The sequence below is a fragment of the Sprattus sprattus genome (genome assembly GCF_963457725.1).
Source record: "Sprattus sprattus genome assembly, chromosome: 2".
Classification (NCBI taxonomy): Eukaryota; Metazoa; Chordata; class Actinopteri; order Clupeiformes; family Clupeidae; genus Sprattus; species Sprattus sprattus.
The window spans coordinates 17252244-17272946 of NC_137921.1; the positions used below are offsets into that span (position 1 = coordinate 17252244).

General features: G+C 41.5%; 1 protein-coding gene across 1 annotated transcript; it reads left to right on the top strand.

The window, feature by feature from the left end:
* Positions 1-7307: 7307 nt before the first annotated feature.
* Positions 7308-20026, top strand: laptm4a (lysosomal protein transmembrane 4 alpha). The gene is made up of 7 exons (XM_080833064.1): positions 7308-7476; positions 10269-10389; positions 15085-15161; positions 17778-17900; positions 18132-18227; positions 18475-18573; positions 18831-20026. Exons 1-7 carry the CDS (start codon positions 7348-7350, stop codon positions 18903-18905), a joined length of 720 nt encoding a protein of 239 aa, XP_080689190.1. The 5' UTR covers positions 7308-7347; the 3' UTR covers positions 18906-20026.
* The last annotated feature ends 677 nt before the right edge of the window (positions 20027-20703 follow it).

Below are 20703 nucleotides of genomic sequence, written 5' to 3' on the forward strand. Positions count from 1 at the left end.
CCCCTTGAATATAATGTATACAGAATTTTTTTTCTTTTGATCAAGTGTTGTTTTAAAGGACAGAAAAGAAACAAATCTTTTATGGCTTCACAATCGGAACATGGTCTTTTTGTTTTTAAATCTGTTTATTGGAGAAGGTCAGACACTCTGTACCAGAGCTGTAACATCTGTTGATATTGTCATTTTGACGTGTGACAGTCTAAAAAAAAAAAGAGAAGACAACTCTAAATTTAAGTAAATGAAATGACCCATCAATGCTCTGTACTTAAAACATAATTAATACTGGGCTGTTAATAGTCCTATCTGCTACCATGGAAACTTCACAGGACACGACAATTATTTTTGTACAGAAGAGTGCTGTATTTTGGAACAGCTTCTTACTTGTAAGCGAAAGAAATGTAAGATATTGTCAATGATATAAATATGAACATATGGGTTTTGTCACACTGTCAAAGTCATGTACATTTTCAGGTGGCCTTATGTACATTTCCAGATGTTAGATGAAGAGGAAAAAGAACTCATTTTTTTGGAAGCAGAATTGTGACTATGTATGATTAAATTGTTCTTCTAACATTTGAATTTTGGCGTCTATTCATTCATCTAGTCTGTGTCCATCTTTGTCACATGAAGCCAAGAAAGAAATGTACGGTGCATTGGTTGATTGATTATAAAAGTTTGACATAACCCATTACCTAACTCTAATGAGCAGTACTGTAGTTGACCTATCGTTATCCCATGTACCCCTCAAAAAGTCACGGTTATAAAACATAATTGATTCTCAGTTACCTTGAGGCGGTTTTCCTCCAGGCACTGAAGTGTTTGTGTATGTGTTTATGAAAGGTGATACTCTTGAGAGAGTAATTCATGTTTTCTTTTTGAAAGAGAAGGCCGACAGTTGAAATCAAGTTTAGGTCTAACTTCACACACACACACACAGTTAAAAAATTTCGTATTAGAAACTTTAATTCGGTCACTCTTGTATTATTGCAACACATTCATGCATGCTTCAGGTTTTCCAGCCTGTCTCTTGTTATTTTCCAAGAGTAACTTCCTGGTTCCTCAAGTGCAGGGGCCAATCAGAGAGCTGCAAGGGCCTTTTGAAAGTGTCCTGGTGGAGATTACCTGTAAGGAGGAAGGCACTTTTCATTCCGACAGGCAGCCATCGTGTCATGACACCTGTGTGAGCTTATCTAAAGAAACTGAAGTCCAAATCGGAACGCTGCAATGAAAGCTCCGTGGTTGGCCGCATGGTTACTCTTTACAGGCCTCAGCGTGCGTCCTGGACACACGGTGAGTTTTGAACCTGCTCAAGGGCAGAATGTGCCATACATATAATTTGCTAAGCAAGTTCTGGATTAATGTGTGCATGTAAAAATGTGTTGTTAATGTCAGGAGGACTCGACTACGAAACAGTGAGGACATTTGTTTTTAGGGACTGCTGTGCAGTGCTGACACACCAGATCATTTGAAACTGGATGAAGGTTTAATCTAACTGTGTAATGGAAAAATACAGGTGTGTCGTGGTATTGTGGCTTAAGTGTGATTAATGCAACTGCATGTAAGCCTCGTAAAGTACAGGTGACAGGTTCACTTGTGTGGATAATACTGCAAACAGACATGACCCTGCTTGTGGACATGATCTAATTGCCTTGTATGCATTTATACAAACATTTGTGTTGCACACTAATCGTTCTCAAATATACCACTGAATAGGTCAGCTGTATGATTTCTGTCCAGCATCTTCCATGGGGCTATACCGCACAAAACCATGGCTGTGCCTTGTCTATTGAATAAGTGTTAAAGGGTGGTATTTGGCAAAGCGGTTTTCTCACAGCTTTGTTTATCTTAAAAGGATCTTTCTTTCAAGTACTTTGAGTGTGTGAGTGGCACTCAACAAGAACATGTGTAATGTGTAGGCCGTACATTTTTACAGAATACAAAAGTCCTGTCCTTTACATTTTCACTCATCTTCAGATGAATAAGGGTTTATTGTACAGATCTGTTTTTGACACACCCCTCCTAGACAGATCCACAGACACCTTTTTTTGGCAGAACTAGATTAGATAAGGGTACCTGCTCCAATCAAAGTCCGTCTGCAACCTGCAACCATAACAACATAAAAAGTTCTTAGAAACATTAGTGTGTTTGGAAATGAGTGAACCAATTTGTCACGTTACTCACAGGATTCCAGATTTGGTCTGGCCTGGTGTTTGTTGACCCAGTGTTCACTACTGAATTTGTAAGTCAGCCCATTTCTCACACTAATCTAATCATTGTGCTCAGTGACTCACAAATGAGGTCATGAAAGATAAACTGTTCAACTTTCGTACAACTGTGTCACGTCATGTCACCATGTAAATCACTAAATGGAGGCCTTTTGTAGCTGTTAAAATGAACCAGTCACTTATCATAAAAAGACTTTGTTTTTCTCCTTTATTTGGGGACTTGGCCACGTTCAGTGTATGCCTAACTAATCTTACAACCTTTTTTATTTCCAGTGTTTACAAAAATCTCCATAGAAGTAACAGGTTTTCTGTGAAAGAAGTTATCTGTCATGCAAGACACCAAAGGGAATACATGAGTCCTGATTATAACAGCATATCATAATCATATTGACCCTGAAAGACTGACAGAGAGGTCTAACAGTAGGTGTCATGATGGTAGAATTGACCTTGAACCCATTTTGAATACGTTCAAAAGTTCAAAAGAAATAATGCTTTTTGCAAATTGCCTGGACATAAGCCAGAGTGACTGCTGCTCTTTGTTGTGTGCAATACCTCACCCCTTTTTTGTAATTACAACTTGTTTTAGCAGGTTTTTGTGCAGTGTTCATTTGTCAGGCGTAATGTTGCTTCCAGAAACACCTGCTGCCGTTAACATTCCTCCTGTATGAAACTGTGTTAGAACTGCAGTTGCCTTCACACATACCCGGGTTGTGTTTTATGCCATCTGTAATCAAGCTCATTTCAATATATTGGCCTGTATTTTTTTTTTTACCAGATACACCTCTTGTGTATACTTGGATATTTGTGAGGAGAAAATCTCAACGTAATTTAAAGTAGTTCTACTACTACCAACTACTACGTCTTCTAACATCCAACATCTGGTGACCATGTCTACTTTCTTACAGTCCTTTATGGCACCAACAGTTGACTGATGATTTATAGCAGTTTTTATAGTGTTTTAATCAGAGTTTACTGTTGGTCCGAACCGCCATCTGCTCTTGTGTGTTTACTTGCTGAACGGCTCCCTTCACTTAATTTTATGGAAGAGAAAAAAAAGGCTCTTCGTGTCCTAGTATTACTCATGTCCTTCCAAGTTAATGTGTAAGTACAGACATGTAGAGAGGGTAGGGCCTATGGCACAATCATTTATGCTAAGTAAACAAGAAGAACAAAAAAAAGTCCAATAGAAACAAGTTACAGAAGCGATTACTTTGAGTTTTCTTTTTGTTGTTGTTATTTTAAGAGAGACACGACGGGGATAATCTTGACCTTTTATATGCCATAATCCAATGGCACAACTGAACAATACATTTGGCAGTGGACAACGTAGCTAATGGTACATGATTCATGCTCTTTTGTCAGTAAGTTTAACGGCAGTTAAGAAATCACTGGGAGGGACAGCAGTTATAAACTGGAGGTGTCTCTCTCTGGATTCTTCTTCCCTGCCGATTAACACAGATGGGACGAGTCAGACACTAGTCATCCAACTCCTACATGATTAACCCTTGAAGGAGTAGGTCTTTTGGCACAGTCTCTTCGAGTCTCTTAACGGCAAAATTACCTGACTCATCGCAGATTCATTGTTCGCCTGACCTGGCAACATGTGATTCAGGGAAAACACATTGCGTGTTCAGGGGTGTGGGACAGTGGATCAGATTACTCTTGTGAAATCTAAAGCAATGGAAAGAAGGTTTGGTCTAAAACTAGTCAGCTAACTACATGCAACTACATGCAAAACCTCAAACACCAACCACAGCTCAGTTGGTAGGCCTACTGATGAAATCATGTTTTTTTTGTCTTAAGGCGATACAATTGGTAATGCTGTGCTGTAAAAGCTTTTCTTACATTATCATGGGGTTTCTGACAAAGACCACAGAAGTACATAGTGCATATCCTGGACAGCTAGTGAGAACGACTGGTGTGATCATGACCATGGTCGTGACCATGTACCGTCAAAATAATTGGAAGATGGTGCCAAAACCAGTTGCCCATAAAATCATACCTCAAGTGGAACAATTCCTGAATGCTATTGCTTTAATTTCATTGTTTCTGCATTTGGTTATTTCCATTCTACGAGAAAATTACATAATTTCAGAAGAATGACAGTGAGCTAACAGCATTTTCTTATTGCTCTGGATCAGGTGTTTACACACACACACACGCGCACACACACACACACACATACACACACACCTGCTCCTTTGTCATCACTGTGACTGCATTTCTCACCTGGCTGTTTCATACTACAGTATATACTAGCTGTTCAGCTGGGACTAAACAGTGTCTGGGCAACCCACTACCATGTATGCTCTGCTCTGAACAGTCTCCGTGCTTCTTCCCCAAGAGTTGTATAGGAAGTTTAATTGAAGGCCTGAAGCTAGCAGACTAATGTGTAACTCACTCTTTCTCCTTCTCGGCAGACCTCCCTCCCTGATGAGGATCTGTCTGGATCAGGTGATGATAATGAAGGGTCAGGGTCAGGGTCTGGGGACTGGACAGAAGGCAACTCAGGTAAGTGAAATCCCTACTAGCATGGTTAACAATAATTCTGGATGCAGTAGGAGATTTTGGTTTCTGAGTTTCCTGAATAATATCTCTGTTCTGTTTTAGACCCCCATGTCGTACCCACAACCATTTCACAGTTTACCCCAGGAGGGAACAGAATCATCCCGGATATCTTCTTGGGTGACACTAAAAGAGAATTTTCTGTAAGGACTGATATGATTTATTCTCACTATTGCTTGGTGGTATTACTATATGGTGGTATTTTGTTATTAAACTGTATGTACCTGTTTATGCTCAGGATGACTCGGATATAATATTTGATTCCCAGCCATCGCATTTACCACCTCCAACTGGACAGGGGAGTCATAGTTTTTTGGAGGACAAGGAAACTCTTGCAGGTAACCCTTGCGCTATGCTGCCAGTGCATTATTGTGGTTAGTACAGCTCTTTCAAGGTTAGGTAGGAAAGAGCAACAAACCTGTCTGTCCTCTGTCAGAAAAAAACATGCTTCTAAATTATTGGTTGAGGCAATTCTTTTCAAAATTAATGTTTTAAAGGTATGCCTCAAGGCAGCCCATGCTTCATCTACAGAATCTGTAAGGTTTGCGATGTTTGTCTCTGAAGTACTGAGCTGATTAATGTTGCTAATGAGTTGTACCTGCTCTCTGAACCACTGCATTAATTAGCCATTCCAGATGAGCAAAACAACTGCAAGGAGGTGTCACCCCTCTGCCTAAAGCATGTGCTTCTGGTAAATGACAAAGGATAATCAGAACATCTTTTCTCCTCTCAGCTGTTGTCAGTGGAGGCGTTGGGGCATTGGTCCTGGCTCTTGTGCTTGTCGCTGCTGTGGTGTACAACATGAAGAGGAAGGAGAAAGCAAAGTGTGGAGCAGCCCAGAACACACACTGCAGCACAGTGTATCACAAAGCACAGACAAAAGACGAGTTCATAATAGCATAGCCCTACACACACTCATAGTAATAAAAGAGGAGGAGAGGTTATCTTGCTGTAGAGAGAATCCACTTAATCCAGGAAGAGTGTGAGAGGGAAATGAGAAATAATAATAGAGGTGGGGAGATGGTGGGGCAAGAGAAGGTAAACCCAAGTAGGTGCAAGAGCAAGAAGAGAAAGGAATGGAAAGGGAAAGAAGACAGAGGGTGAAATGGGAGAGAGAGAAAGTGTGTGTTCAGTGCCATATGATTTTCAGGAATTACTTTTGTTTTATGACTGTTGGGCCTTCCTGAGATGCTGTTCAACTTTGTGTTCCCATTTCTTCAGGTATAAAACTGTATTTATTAATGGCATATGCCTTAAAAGAGTAGAGTAGATATTGGCCATTTGTAACAGTGCCCTTTTCTAAAATGTAGCACAGAGAAATCTTTATTTTTAAATCTCATTAGTCATTCACAAAAATGTATTATTTTTTTACAAAAAAAAAATCACTTTTCATGTCATGACTTAAAAAATGCTTAAACTACAAAAGTATTTTCTGCTTTTCCACAATAAATGGAAGTATACGGGTTATAGACTTCATTAAAAACTAGACATCTGTATTGTTTTCTGATGTTGTGGGCTTGACAACCTCTGTGTTTGTATGCTTGATTCTTTTGAATAGTAAAGGACACTTCTAAAGGTATTATTTTGTCAGATCCCATTATTTCCTGTCTTGGTAGGCTGGTAAGATGCATTTCCATTATTTTATTTGAAAAACATAAAACTCCATTTAGACTAGACCAACACATTTCAACACTCCTGAAGTAATGGTTAAATCAGAGAACCATTAAATATCACGTATCTGTTCTTTATTCATAAATATGCTGCTGCTGAAAATGGTCCAGGCTACAGAACTAAGATTTACCTTTACGTCTTATTTTCCAATTATTATTTTCAAAACATAAACCTCAAAGCCCAAACAGCAAACTTAAACGACTCCATTAAGCCAACATCTCAGCAGCTTTAGAAGAGTTACAGTCGTTTTAGGAATGCCAACTTGGTTACTACTCACAGCTATTATGGCTGGGCCCTCCTCTGCAGGGTGAGGATTCAGAGGTAACCTTGTGGCATCATTTAGTGACATTTATTCAAACATCACACTATTGTGTATAAACCTCATGCATGAAAATATTTATGGTGCTGCTAGAGCCTCATGACGTGAAATATATCGTGAAAATACTGTTAGATAGTTATTCTCGCTGGTTAAGCAATTATATGCGCACAGTGCAATAGCTTTCTGCCTACCACTGTTTTACTTTGCAGGATGATATGTTTGATGTCTGACAAAAACATTACATTTTTTGAGTAAGAGTACCATGCAAACTGTTATATTATAGTTTGTGTTAGAAATAATGCAGCTGATGGAATTTCCCAACAACACTCTTGCAGCGATTGCGCCAACAAAAATGACAAGGATAGCTTTAGTACAGCAGCAGTGATCCCTCCCCTTTCCCTTTCCTTGCGCCGGATGATTGGCTTGTATCGGTCCATCATTGGTTAACGCCGATGCTTGTCAAGGCCGTGTTTCTGTATTTTTCTTTCGTCACGTCAGTCAGATAAGGAGGCGTTTCCATAGTCGACCGTTGTTGATGGTGGAAGTATTGTAGGTCGTGCCGTTTTCATGATGTTTCTCCCCAACATCCAGGGCGATATGCATTTCAAACCGACTCGAGACAGATTCTACACGACAAGATGTTGTGGATGCTGCCATGTTCGGACAGGAACGATTATCCTGGGAACATGGTATATGGTATGTAAATATGGTCGATACGCGTTGGCTAGCTGCAGAAGCCATTTGTTTTGCAGTGCTAACAAGAGCTAGCGACTAAGCTAACTTGAAAAGAGCAGGTAATGTCGTGGTGCACTCTGCTGTGGTTTTCTTGTCGCTATGATAGTCAGGCATAACTGTCATTTGATAATAGAAAAGATAATATAAGCTTGATAGATAGCTGGGTTGATAGCGAAACTGACCAGCTAACAGACTACGGCTAGTTAGCTTGATCCAAACTTTACTGATCAAAATCAACCAATGTCCTGCAAGAATGTGGACGTGATATTCAGTCAGTTGTCCAAACATCACTTACTTACTCTAATAGGTTTGACTGCTAACATTACTGAACTTAAGTCATATTTGTGGAAATAACTTGGAGGGTTTAAGTTTTGCTTTAGATTTGCTATTGTGCGCTTGATAGGGCGAATGATACTGGCATGTTTCATCGGTCCGATGACTAACCTGACCCAGACGCTCTGCTGCGGTAGCTGTCAACTAGCTAGCTACCCTACTAGCTAAGTTAGCTAGCGTACAGATCATCATGTCAAATGTTTAAAATGCCTAACTTTATTATACAGAGAGTCCTACGTTTATCTGGTAGGTAGGATAACATATCCAAGAAATAACATGGACAATGTGATTTTCATTGTGCCTCATTTAACACAAAGATATTAAGTAACGTTAACGTTACTAATTCAGTGACGTTAGGATACTAATGCGAACCGACTGCTTTAAGGTTATATTTAAATGTTTGTTATGGTACTATAGTGTAACCAAAGAAAGTGTTTCACAAAACACAAACATTTTTATTAGACACAACGTTACGTTTATCAGTAAAAGTTAACCAGCGTGGCGAGCTTTAGTAGTGGTAAGTAAGGTAGCGATAGGATAGCTATCATGACGGTAATGCTTTCCAGTTTGGGAGCTAGATAGCGATAGCCCCCCCCCCCCCCCCCCGCAAAAAAAATCCCGAAGAGATGAGTAATGTCATATTGGTCGTGTGGAGGTCAGTTTAGAAAACAAAGTAAACATTATTATTTCACCAATGGCCTCTGACTCGGTGCCTGTCCACTTGGCCCTCTGTCTGCGATATGCCGTCGGTCCTAACAATTGTTATGCTTCCAGTGCTTCCCACGTTACGCAACAGCTGTTAGAAAGGTTTTATGTAGACCTACGGTTTTAATCCCACACTGCGTGTGTATGTAGCCTGTCTTTGTGGTGCACGTTCTACAAATTGTGCCTCCGTGCTGTTTGGTCTAGTCATTAAAATTCACAGGAAAGATTATGTAAGAACAAGTAACTGAGCTATTTTAAATGTATGTTTTTCAGTGTGCGATTCAGGTCCTCGTTTAATTTTCAATGTTGCCCAAAGGACGTTTCTTTGTGTGCAGCTTGTTATGGTGACTCCTAATATATCTTTACTGTAGATGGGGTTCCATATATTTTATTTTGCTTGCTCCAGCATGGATTTAGTGGGTTTTTAGTTGAAGTAAACCACCACACACACACACACACACACACACACACACACTGCATTAACCTAGGTATTTTTAAATATGACCAGTTTAAATTTGCATTGTAATCTAGGTCCAAGAACCCTTAGCCTTCAAAGTGCTGCTCACCCGGAACCTTTGTTGTATTATTACTCTCTTTCCTTTCTGGTTCCTGCATATGAAAATGCTGCCCCACTTTGTATTGTATACAACCTTCTCCAGACTCATAAAAATGTCTTAAACTCCTCCAGTTGGGTCAAGCAAATTACAGCAACTACTTCCTCAAACTCTGACAGCATGACAGAGCATGACTGCGTCTCTCAACCCAACATGTTGACAAAGCTGCCACATCCCAGGGGGCTTCTGGGACTCTTCTGGCGGATGTTGTCAGAAAGTTCTGGTGGTACAAGGATTTTAAGCCCCATACTGGTAGACGCAGGGGAGTCAGGTAGCCTTGGCCCTGGGAGCTTAGAAACAACAAATCGATATACAAACTAATGAAACGGATGATATCAGTAACAGCAGCTGAAAAAAAAAGTTGCCACAGTACGGCAGTTTAGGTTTCACGGATAAAGTAAGAGAAGAAACCCCCAAAGTAATTACTGGAAATAAGTGCAGTTCTATTGCAGTGCAGTCATATTGTTGCCTGGTTATGCATTCACAAGGTAGTTAGGCACGTTACACCGTTGGCACTTGTGGGAAGCAGCTGAAGCTAGAGTGCATTGGGTTTAGGCTACGTATCGGCTCTACCAAGGGCAGGGTGGTTTCAAACATTTGAGAGCATCAGTCTCAGGGTGTGTGTGGATATTTGTATGTTATGATCTAGAGGTATAGAAGGAGATATATTTTCCTGTAGGATTAGTCAGTATTTTTTGTTAACAATGTCCTTTTCACATTGGACGCTGGAAGTCTGCTGAGCTTTCTTCATGATGAGAGTAGGCTGGATTGGATTGGCTTATAATGAAAAGCAGACCATTTGTATTGGTCTATTGGGATTTTGTGATGGTACTATGCTCTACAAAGGGTCCTGCTTGAGGTTTTTTAGATGAATTCAGCACGTAAGTGTTTTCACGCATGACTGATATTTAACTGTCACCACTTTGAAGTTGTATTGCCTTTGCTTGTGAAGACTCAGCATACTGTGGTTTCTCCCCTGGATTGCAAATGTATATTATTTCCGCTCATTTGGTCTCTTCTTCTCTACCTCCTCTCACTGCATTTTCTTTCTTTCTGTCTTTCTTTCTCTTCTCTCTTTTCTCCATCTTTATCTCTGTGCAGGTGGTGAATCTGCTAATGGGGATTCTGCTGACGGTGGCTGTCACCCACCCTGAGAACGTGCCTGCCGTCAACCTGCAGTACGAGGCCATTGAGTATTACCTAGCCTCCGACAGGATGTCAGGTTAGAACCCCCCCCCCCCACACACACACACACTTAATTTGACTTAATAAACTTTAAACTTAATTTGGTGTACAGTTTAGACCCCAGCTGGCAGGCATGTTTCACCTAGATCATCTTGCCAAAGACAACTTGCCTTGCAATTACTTCAGTGGAACTTTTTTGGAAGCCTGTACAAATGAATCTCTTTGTTTAATGAGGTTTGCAGTTCCCTACAACAGTGGTTCCCAAAGTGTGTCGTGTGGAATTACTGCAGAGTGGTGTGGGTTGAGGACACAAAAAAAATAACGTAACGAGAACCCGAATCAACAACTAGTCAAATTAAGTATTTAAGCCTACTTCGCAATTTAATGAGATGGTCAGGGCCTACTGTTTAGCCTGTTTTAATTATTAATACTCCAGGTATGTGCATCAGAGCTAAATAGCCAATCTTAAAACCGTATAAGATCCACCCAGAATTACTCTGTTTCTAAATAAGAAATCTGATCAAATATTTAATGGTGAGGGTCAGGGGTAATTGTTTGGCAACCACTGCTCCAGAAAAATGTGCCTGTGTGAATGAATACGTTTCAGCAACACCTGTTGTTGCTAATACGTTTCACCCAAGGCTTTGTGGTTCTTTTCTTGGGAACTGGTTTTTACATAAAACTGATATCTGGAGCATGCAAGTACAAGTAGTCCCCAAATTGTAGTCAGACTTGTTTGTTAGACCCAGTTGGCTGGCTGCTCTAGTCATAAACATACAAGGTTAAAGGTCATTGGTTGATGAATGCAGAGCATTGTGAAAGCTGCTGATGCAGGGAAGTGAAAAAGAGCACACGAATTTCCACTGACGTTGTGTCTGACCTAGGGTTGGGTACCTAGAACCGGTTCCAATATGGCACTGGTTCCAATACAACCGGTACCTACACGGACCGAATAATCCAGATTTCGGTGCTTCCTTTCAGTGCCTGTGCCGATTTCCAAAAATATATAACAGCAACCAATCATGCAGCTATATGAACAAAACGTACGTTAAATGTTGTCTTATAAAAAGGAATTATTTCAGGCTGCAACATGAAACACGGACGCTGGTTCCAAAACAGTAGAAAACTAGCGATAGCAAACGAGCAGTCACGTTAGTGGCGAAGATCTGTCTCAGTACGATTTGGTCTGTGTCGCTCACGTTCATTTGTGCTCCATAGCAACAGTTTTATGACAGCAAAAAGCAGGCAGCATTTCACAGAACAAGCACAAACAGAGCTAGCCATCAATTTAACAGAGAGAATGCAACAGTTAATATATTGTTCCATTTGAAGAGAAAAAAATGCCTTGGCAATTAAAAAGCCTTTTTTTAATGTTTTAATAATTAATATTAATTATATATACTGTATATATATTAATTATCGGTTCAGGCACCATTTAGGCACCGGTGTCGTTTTAAATGTATCGTTTTAGCCTTTGTATTGGAAAAAACCCAAACAATACCCATCCCTAGTCTGGTGATCTCTTCCTGCCTGTGTCTTTGCTAAACAAAGTTCTGGAATAGCAAATGCCAGAATCCCCTGTAACAGAAGTCCCCGACCCCCCAACCAGTCCAGTATGATTGACTGGCATGGTGGTCCCCAAAACTAGGCTTTGTGTAATAGCATAAGAAAAGCCTTTCCTGTCCTTCCGTCTCTCTCCTCGTACTCTCTTCTCAGCCCCCCCCCCCCCTTTTTTTTTTTTAAACTCTTTTTCGCTCACACTCAAGGGCTTCCCAGAAAAGGTGACTCAGGAAAGCATTTGGCATTCTCCCAGCCAAAGTTACCACACATTCATGAACAGGAACTCCTGTTCAGCAGTAAAGTATTTAAGGCTGATGTTTTTTTGGGGGAAAGAAATTAGTGTGAGGGGAAGTTATGGGAAAGGGGGGAGGGGAGACCACTTGAATCTCAAAGATAAAAAATATTACACAATTTTGGTGAAGAAATCTGTAGTTCTATGCAGAAATATATCTGTAGGTAAGGTTTTGGTCAAAAATACTCTGGCATCTGCAGGGATTAAAGTATTCCGGCACCGTGCCGGATTTCCGGCGTGCAGCGTTTGGCAGCGGGAAAAAAGTCTAATATATATATTTTTTTATATTGAAAACTCGTTATCATCACCATTACTTTCGAGTTTATGAGTTCGTCTGCCAATGATATGAAAAAAGCACAACTCTCAGGCTGTCAAAAGAACATAATTAGCCAATCAGAAGTAGATTAGGGCGGGTCTTGGGAAAATGTGCTTTCACCACCGATTTTCTGTATCGCTCTGCCTACGTAGATGCCAAAGTAGAGATACTGTCAGACCGAAGCAGAGTAAGTTCAAGAATCCTTTGGAAGATGCCCTCCTAGTTGATGAAGGATTGAAAAAGAAATGGCGCTGGGCATGAATAGAAGAGATAGGGAAGGACGGTAAGACTTTTGGTAGCCGGTTGAAGAAGTTAAGAGAAGCAGGTGCTCTCTTGTTGTGCTCAAGAAAGCTAGGCTACTGTATGCAACTAGCGGGAAAAAGGTGCTTCCAGTGCTTCCACTTATTCGTAGAGCAGCTGTTCGTGCTTTCCAACACACAACGCTTTTACCGGGAGCAACAACCACATCTGATGTTCCGGCATCAAAAAAAAGTTCAGGCTCAGGATTTTTTTTTGCTTTAACCCCTGCATCTGTATGGGTAGGTAAAACCATCATAAACAGGGCTCATTGTAAGGTCACACAAATTATAATTATAACTTTTACAGTTAATTCTACAGCATATTGTGCTTCAACAAAGGTAAATATCTTTGATTATTTATTTTTTGTATTGGCATCTTACCAGAGGATTACAGGATCTACCACAGAGTAGCCCTGACTGAGCATTGACTCCTGTCTGTGTGAATGGTTGGGATGACCGAATAATCCCTCCCCTAGTTTCATAAAAGTGAGACACTACAGCTCAGCTCTTATGGCTTTATCTAATGGGTCCATCTGACCCAGAATCTGCTTTGCCCAGTCACAGACAACAGGTCATAAAATATTCACTGGCCAGAATGTCAGAAGGATATTTCAGACAACAGCTTTCTGCTGCTTCTTCTCTCCATTTCTCTTCTAAGGCACTTAACTTCACTGTGTTTTACTAAGTTCTAAAGCCCTTTGTTGTTGCGCCAACGTTTAGGTCTAATCAACCTTCATCAGAGGATCTTAAACTTAATTTTCATGCACTTTTTGAATGTCAATCTAGATGTGGGGAGTCCTAATAGAACAATGTTAAAGTGAAGCACCTGCAAGATAGAATTGCCGTACACGTCTCAACTGTGCCCACACTGCCAAAGAAGTATTATTTACAGATGTGGCACAGCACGGTAATGAAAGCCCTGGCAGGCACTGTTTTCCAGTTGGCAGTGCCGCTGTGCAAGGGTGTGGCTGTGTGGACCGAGCTCAGCCGCATGCTGGTGCTTCTCCAGAGCCCCGCTGCAGCTCTTCCAGACAGGCCGCTTGCTGCAGAGGCATTGAGCGCAAACTGGGGTTCAAAGACAAGGAATATAAAAAAAATCCACCTCCACCATCTCTCTTCGAAGCGCAGTGTCTCAGTTGGCTGCTGCCCTGGGCGGGATGTGACGTGACATGACAATCTTCTCTGGCTGTGACACACACACACACCACACACCTCTATCTCTTTAAAGAACATTAAAAAAAAGTATAAATAAACTGCTCTATCTACCATTTTTGGTTTGTTATGTTTCTGGCATCTTCTATCTGTCTCTGACACAGACAGAGAATGTTAGATTGATGGAGACAAAGAGATTGAATAAACTTTGTGTAAAATTTGTGTGTGTATTCTACACAAGTAATAGGAGTGTGTGTAAGAGTCTCTCTGTCTGTGAAGAAGACACAAAGTATGCTTCCTTCTCTCCCAGTTCTCTCCTGCCAGGCCAGCATTCCACGGCGCTTCAGGCAGCTTTTAATTACGGTTGGCTTGTCTGGACCTCAGCCTCGATGCAAGCACTCAAAGACCGTGTGTGTGTGTGTGTGTGTGTGTGTGTGTGTGTGTGTGTGTGTGTGTGTGGGCAGTTAGTTGAGGATTCCTTAGGGCAGTCAAGTGAATTGATGGAGTGAGTGGAGAAGACCACCCCTCCCCCAGTCACCGACACACACACACATATATCCGCAAACTCCATTTATGCAAAAATCAATGCTAAGCCATTCAAAACTATAAACAGTCCTCCGAGGCCACTGGCCTGCTGCCTGCTCCAGTGTGGCTCGCAATCTGGCCAAGACTACAAGCATGGGTGGATGAGGAGCTCCCCTCTCCACTCTCATACCATACACCCGCCTTAAATCACATGCAAATCGATTAACCCTAACAGCTCCTAGTTTGGCCGGTTCTAGGTGCCCAGTGTCACTCTGTGGAATGTTCTTTGCGTTCTGTTAAGCTCCCCATGTGACCCAAGCATCTCAATGCTATTGTGATGAGCGCTGAAATGTGAACAATGCTGTGAGTCAGCGTTCCAAGGTTGAAGCATCTTGGTGGAAACTCGCGAGAGTCATCTGGTCATTGTTTTCCCTACTCTGTGATGTCAGATGGTTTGGTGGAGCGGTTTGTATTGCTTGCAAAATAACCCAGCGCAAATGTCTGCAAAAGGCCTCAAGTCTGTTAAAGCTGTTGATACAGAGAATTCGGTCTCTCATTCAAACTCTTGTTTTGTTTTCTCCCCACCAGAAAATGCCTGCGTGGGATTCGCCATCTCTCTCCTGATGGTCACCATCAGTGCAATGATGGTGTACGGGGCCATCACTGTAAGTGCATCTAAAACATTGTTTGCAAAGTGTGAAAGCATGTGAGTGAGTGACAGAGAGCTCATGCACAGGCATGCTGACACAACAAGTTTTATCTTCATATTTTAGCAAGATAAGTGTGTGTGTGTGTGTGTGTGTGTGTGTGTGTGTGTGTGCGCGCGCACGCGCATATATCTGCATATGAGTGTAGAGATCACTGCAGTGTCTCTTCACACACAATCATAGATCTGTCTCTGTCTGCGGCCTTCTTAGAGGAGAGCAGTGTGTCAGCTCTGACGTGCCAGCTTTGAAGTGCAAATACGCTCTCCAGAAGACATGGGTGTGAAAGGAACCTTTTCTGTATGCTCTATTATTAGACCAGGAGATGGAGATGTGGTTGTGTTGGAAGGATAATGTAACGGCATTTCACATAATTTTGGTACAAGGCTGCCAGAGGATTTTGTGTTTATTTGTTTGTGTGTTGAATAATCTGATCATTTCTTTGAAGGAGTGTCTGGCAAGCAGAATCTGTGTCTTTCTTGTTTTTCCTCTCTCTTTCTGCCCCTTTTTTGTTTAATGTTATGTCCTCTCTCCGCAATAATCAGCTAAGGTTAAGAAATCAATACCACAAGCTGTGGAAGAACATAACTGAGTTCCCCTGCAGATGTCTGAGTCTCACTGTGTGTTTGTGCTTATTTGCATTGCGTAACCTTCCAGAGGGAACCAGACTCGTACAGGTTTGCGATTCGCAGACCCCTTACCTACCAAACCCCCTAGCAAAGAAGCACCCCCCCCCCACCCCCCACCCCCCATGGTATTGAGAAACTACTCCCAGGTTAACATTGGTGGCCAGTGGTAAGCAGTTTCTGGTTCAGTTACCTGGGTGTGGTTGCACAGTCCCAAAATGTGGCACTAAATTAGTGTAGCTGTGAATTGTCATGCTTCCAGAACCTCATAGGTAGCTTTGTATTCTCTACAACTGTTGTCTATACAATATGCTGAAAAGAGTTAGATGGATATCGAATCTAATGCCAAAGGTAGTCTTATCGGTGCCATACATATGCCGGAAGCTCTATAGCAAAAGTGAACTGCAAATACCTGGGGTGGCTGCGTGCCTTCATACCCACCAAACGGGAACATACCTAATGCGCAACTAACCAAACAGGCATTTTTAATTTAGTTTGATTTTATTATGGTAATCAGATGTGTTGCTGCTTGTTTTGGAATGAAAACGGTTGCTACTACAGTGGCCCCATCCCGATAAGATCTGCTCAGTCCTCATGTGGTGGAATGTCAGTTGGGTTTGGAGGTTGGTTTGGCCCTAGGAGGCTCACTTAAGGCTTGGCTTCAGACAGACAGCCCTAGAAGAGCAGAGCCGAGCAAAGCAAAAGAGGGCCCGCACTAGGGGTGGGAATCTCTTGGCACCTCACGATTCGATTCGAAATCGATTCAGAGGTCAACGATTCGATTTAAAATCGATTATCGATTATCGATTTAAAATCGATTTTGTAATTAAAAAAAAAAAAATTTTTTTTTTTTTTTTTTTTTTTTACACATCCATTTTATGTTGAAATGCAAGCTGCATCGACTATTGCATTGCTCATAGAAAGTCAAAATTGTGACCATTAAAAGCTTTTACTCTAATAAAGCAAATAGCGAAGGTAATTCATCTGTTGATTTTCTTCAATTTAGACTCTGAGTTGCAAACTCATATGGTTCAATAGTCAAAATGCATCGATAATCGTTTTATCGGTTTCGAATTGATATTCGATAATCAATCGATAATTGCATTTCAACATGAAATGGATGTGTTAAAAAAAACGATTATCAATTTTAAACCGATAAAACGATTATCAATCCATTTCGACTTTTAAAACATTTGAGTTTGCTACTTAGAGTCTTTGCTACACTTCCTACTTGTGTTTGATAATTAAAGAAAATCAACAGATGAATTACCTTCTCTATTTTTTATGAGAGAAAAAGCTTTTCCTTGTCACAATTTTGACTTTCTATGAACAATCCAATAATCGATGCAGCTTGCATTTCAACATAAAATGGATGTGTAAAAAAAAAAAAAAAAAAAAAAAAAAAATTTTTTTTTTTTTTTTTTTTTAAATTACAAAATCGATTATGAACTTTTCTGAATCGAGACAGAATCGTTTTAGAGAGAATCGATTAAAATCGAATAATCGATTTTTCCCCCCACCCCTAGCCCGCACTCTGGCGGCCCTTGTTCCTAATGCTTGTGCAATGGGTGTGGAAGCGCCGCAGCTGGGGTCAGAGCAGAACATTCCGGAACAGTCCACGGGCCTGCGCACTGGGCTTTTCAGCAGTGGACTGACACATTCCTAAACCAAAGGCCGCCCTTGCCACATCACACAGAAATCCTATTGGGAGTCCCAGAGTCATCGAGGGTTATCATTTGCTCCGACAGATTAGAGCAGTAGACCCTGTGTAGAGATCCCATGGTCCTTAGCTTGAAAGAGTTCCCAGTTCCCCTTTGCATTTAGTTCCTCAACATGCAGCCTCTTAGATAAAAAGTGACTATAAACTGTGCTTTTGAATGAAGTTGTTGAAAATTATGTCGTAATGTGCATAATATAATCCTGACTTTGTGTGCGTGTGTTTTGTCCACAGCACCGTGATGGCTGGCTCATCCCATTCCTCTGCTACCAGATGTTTGACTTCATCCTTAGCTGCTTGGTGGCCATCAGTTCTCTGACCTACCTGCCGCGCATCAAGGACTACCTGGACCAGCTGGTCAGCACTTCCCCCTCACCTGTGCCTAAATACCTTCCCTATAATGCCTTGAATCTTCACCCACAACATTTGAAATCTTTTTTTATTCACGTTTATCATGCTTTTGTAAAACGGGTCTAAAAGCACATATTGCTGAAATACAAATTCAAGCAAAGAAGAAAAATCTGTTGACTCATGACACTTACCAAAATCCCTATCTCTCTCTCTCTCTCCTTTCATCCCTACCTTCAGCCGGACTTCCCCTACAAGGACAACCTGCTGTCTCTGGACTCCAGCTGCCTGCTGCTCTTCGTCCTGGTCTTCTTCGCCTTCCTCATCATCCTCAAGGTAACAAAGGATTCATTCGGAGTCTGAGTTTACTGCCAAACCACTTCCCTGTTTCCCTGGAATCTCTTAAAATAGACACGGTTTCACAAAATATTACTCCAGTGCAGCTTGGTCTGAACGCTCTATTACGTACTATATTTGCCTAGTCATCCACCCTCAAAAGGTACACACAGCTCATGGGTACATTGTGTCATCCTCGCGATACAGTTAATGTTAGGCTTCAACTTAATATCTTTCTTTCACGCAGGCCTACCTGATCAACTGTGTGTGGAACTGCTACAAGTACATCAACAACCGAAACATGCCTGAGATTGCAGTCTACCCTGCCTTCGAAGCCCCTCCTCAGGTAGGTGGCGTTGTTGACATCTTTCAAACTGCTAAACGGACACCCCTGTGGCCGACATAGGGTAATTTGATGTTGAAAGATGGTTTGTTGCACAGTATGGGCTCAGGAAAGTATACTCTTATTCTGTACTCTTGCGGTCTGCTGCATGTGTTATCACACCTAAGTTGACCTACACTTTTTCTTACTGCCATCAAGCCTTCCGTCATAGGCATTACATTTTTTGTCTTGGCTAAACTGTCTTTGGTGTTCTCCCACAGTACGTGTTGCCCACCTACGAGATGGCCATGAAGATGCCGGAGAAGGAGCCGCCTCCACCCTACATGCCTGCCTGAATTACACCCTGACCCCCCCCCCCCCCTTTACCCTGTTCTTCCCCCATCCACCTGTTCTGCCCACCCTTCTCCCTTCTCATCCCGTAATTGTCTGTACAGTCACCAAGAACTCATTGAACCCTTCTTGCGTCACTTTGCTGAGTGGAGTGGAGTGCTATACACGACCTCTTGTTAGTTCCCTGCCTTCCTCCCTTGGTTATTGAGTAGTCATCGGGTGACGTCAGTAAGATGAGAAGGTAAAGGCAGGTTGCACAGGCCTGCCGAGGTGGACTTGAGCTTGTGTACATAACAAAAAGCAGTTCAAAAGTTTTTCTGTCACTTTTTTTTGTCTCCTCTCTTAATCTTTCTTTCACTTCATGTCTTGCTGTTTGTTTTGCTGTCTGTTGGCCTTTTTGGATCCCTTGTTGAAGTTATTTTGATGTCTTAGTGAAAGGGGGGTATTGTGTAAAGTAACATTGCTTAAGAAGCCTATTCCAACCATCAATCACTCCCTGCAAAGCACCGTCCTGTCCTTTAGGTTGAATATTTATGAGGCACTTTTAATACAGAGAAGACCTCGAGACAATCCATATGGATTCTTAATGATTGATATTACTCTTTACTGTTGCCTGTTTTCCTTAGGTTTTTTTTTTTTTTTTTCCATTTTAAGTGTGTGCTATATGTTTATGAATTAAGGTTTTATCCTAACCATGTTTGAAGAGGGTTGTAGGAATTTAAAAAAAAAAAACAACAACAACAAATATATATATATATTTCTTATTTTAAATAACACTTTCCTTTTGGCATGACCAGACAGGCTATCTTGTTTGACCATGCCAAGTTTCCCGTTGTGGCTGCAGTCTTTGTTGTGAACCGCCCTTGTGTTAAGGCAGTAGCTTGAGTTATACCTTTGGCCAGTCGTCCAGGGTGGCACGCGCTCTCTATTCACGATGGGACAGCGCCCCCTGGTGATGCGGAGAATTGTAGCTACTGTTGTGGTCAACCGTGGATGCATGCTACTCTTACTTTATCAGTCTTTAGTTTCACATGCAGTCTGAACCATTGTGGATATTATAAACACACGCACATACACACATTCACAGAATGGCTTCAATAAAAATTTCGAAAACATTTGTATCCATCACATGACACCAAGCTGGCTTTTTTCTGTGTTTTTGTCTGAACTGTAAAGATGCAAAAACATTCCTGTGGACACTATGCACAGACATCTCGGGACATCAGGGATGGGCAACTGCTGGCCCGCCTTCTCACTCAGTGGGGCCCGCAGATACATTTTCAAAAATCTTAAAAATGCTTCCTTTACCGCACCGAATCAGTTCAGCGATAGAAGGCGCTTCCTATTCAAAAATATGCAAGTGGTTTGGGCCTTCTACAGCGAGGAAAAGAGATAGCGCCATGGCCGCGAGCAGTGCAAAGCGAGAACTTTACCAAGACAATCGTGCCTCAGGTGAGACTGAAAGCAAATTATCTGTTGACAAAATGTAAAGGCAACCACATAGTGTAGTTGGTTTAGAAAACGTTATCAGCCATGAGATTTCAACACAAGTCCAACCTTACGCGATAAGTAGCCTACAACGCAGCTGCTAGGAAAGAAGCCCTTTTAAGGTGCCAAATTTGTGAAGAGGTGTGCAGTAGAAATGGCCAAAGCTTTTGGTGACGATAACCTGATTAAAAACTTTGAAACGGTCTCCTTGTACCGTCGCAGAGTGACATTCACGATCATATCGAGGGGAAGTTGAAACAATTCATCCATGACTGCAAGTAGCCTACTTCTCCTTGGATGAGAGTATAGAGATGT

Excerpts from the sequence above, each read along its gene's own strand:
- laptm4a (XM_080833064.1), top strand. The coding sequence starts at position 7,348 with ATGATGTTTCTCCCCAACATCCAGGGCGATATGCATTTCAAACCGACT. Across the intron at positions 7,477-10,268 it reads TCCTGGGAACATGGTATATG|GTGGTGAATCTGCTAATGGG; the intron begins GTATGTAAATAT and ends ATCTCTGTGCAG. Across the intron at positions 18,574-18,830 it reads CCTTCGAAGCCCCTCCTCAG|TACGTGTTGCCCACCTACGA; the intron begins GTAGGTGGCGTT and ends GTTCTCCCACAG.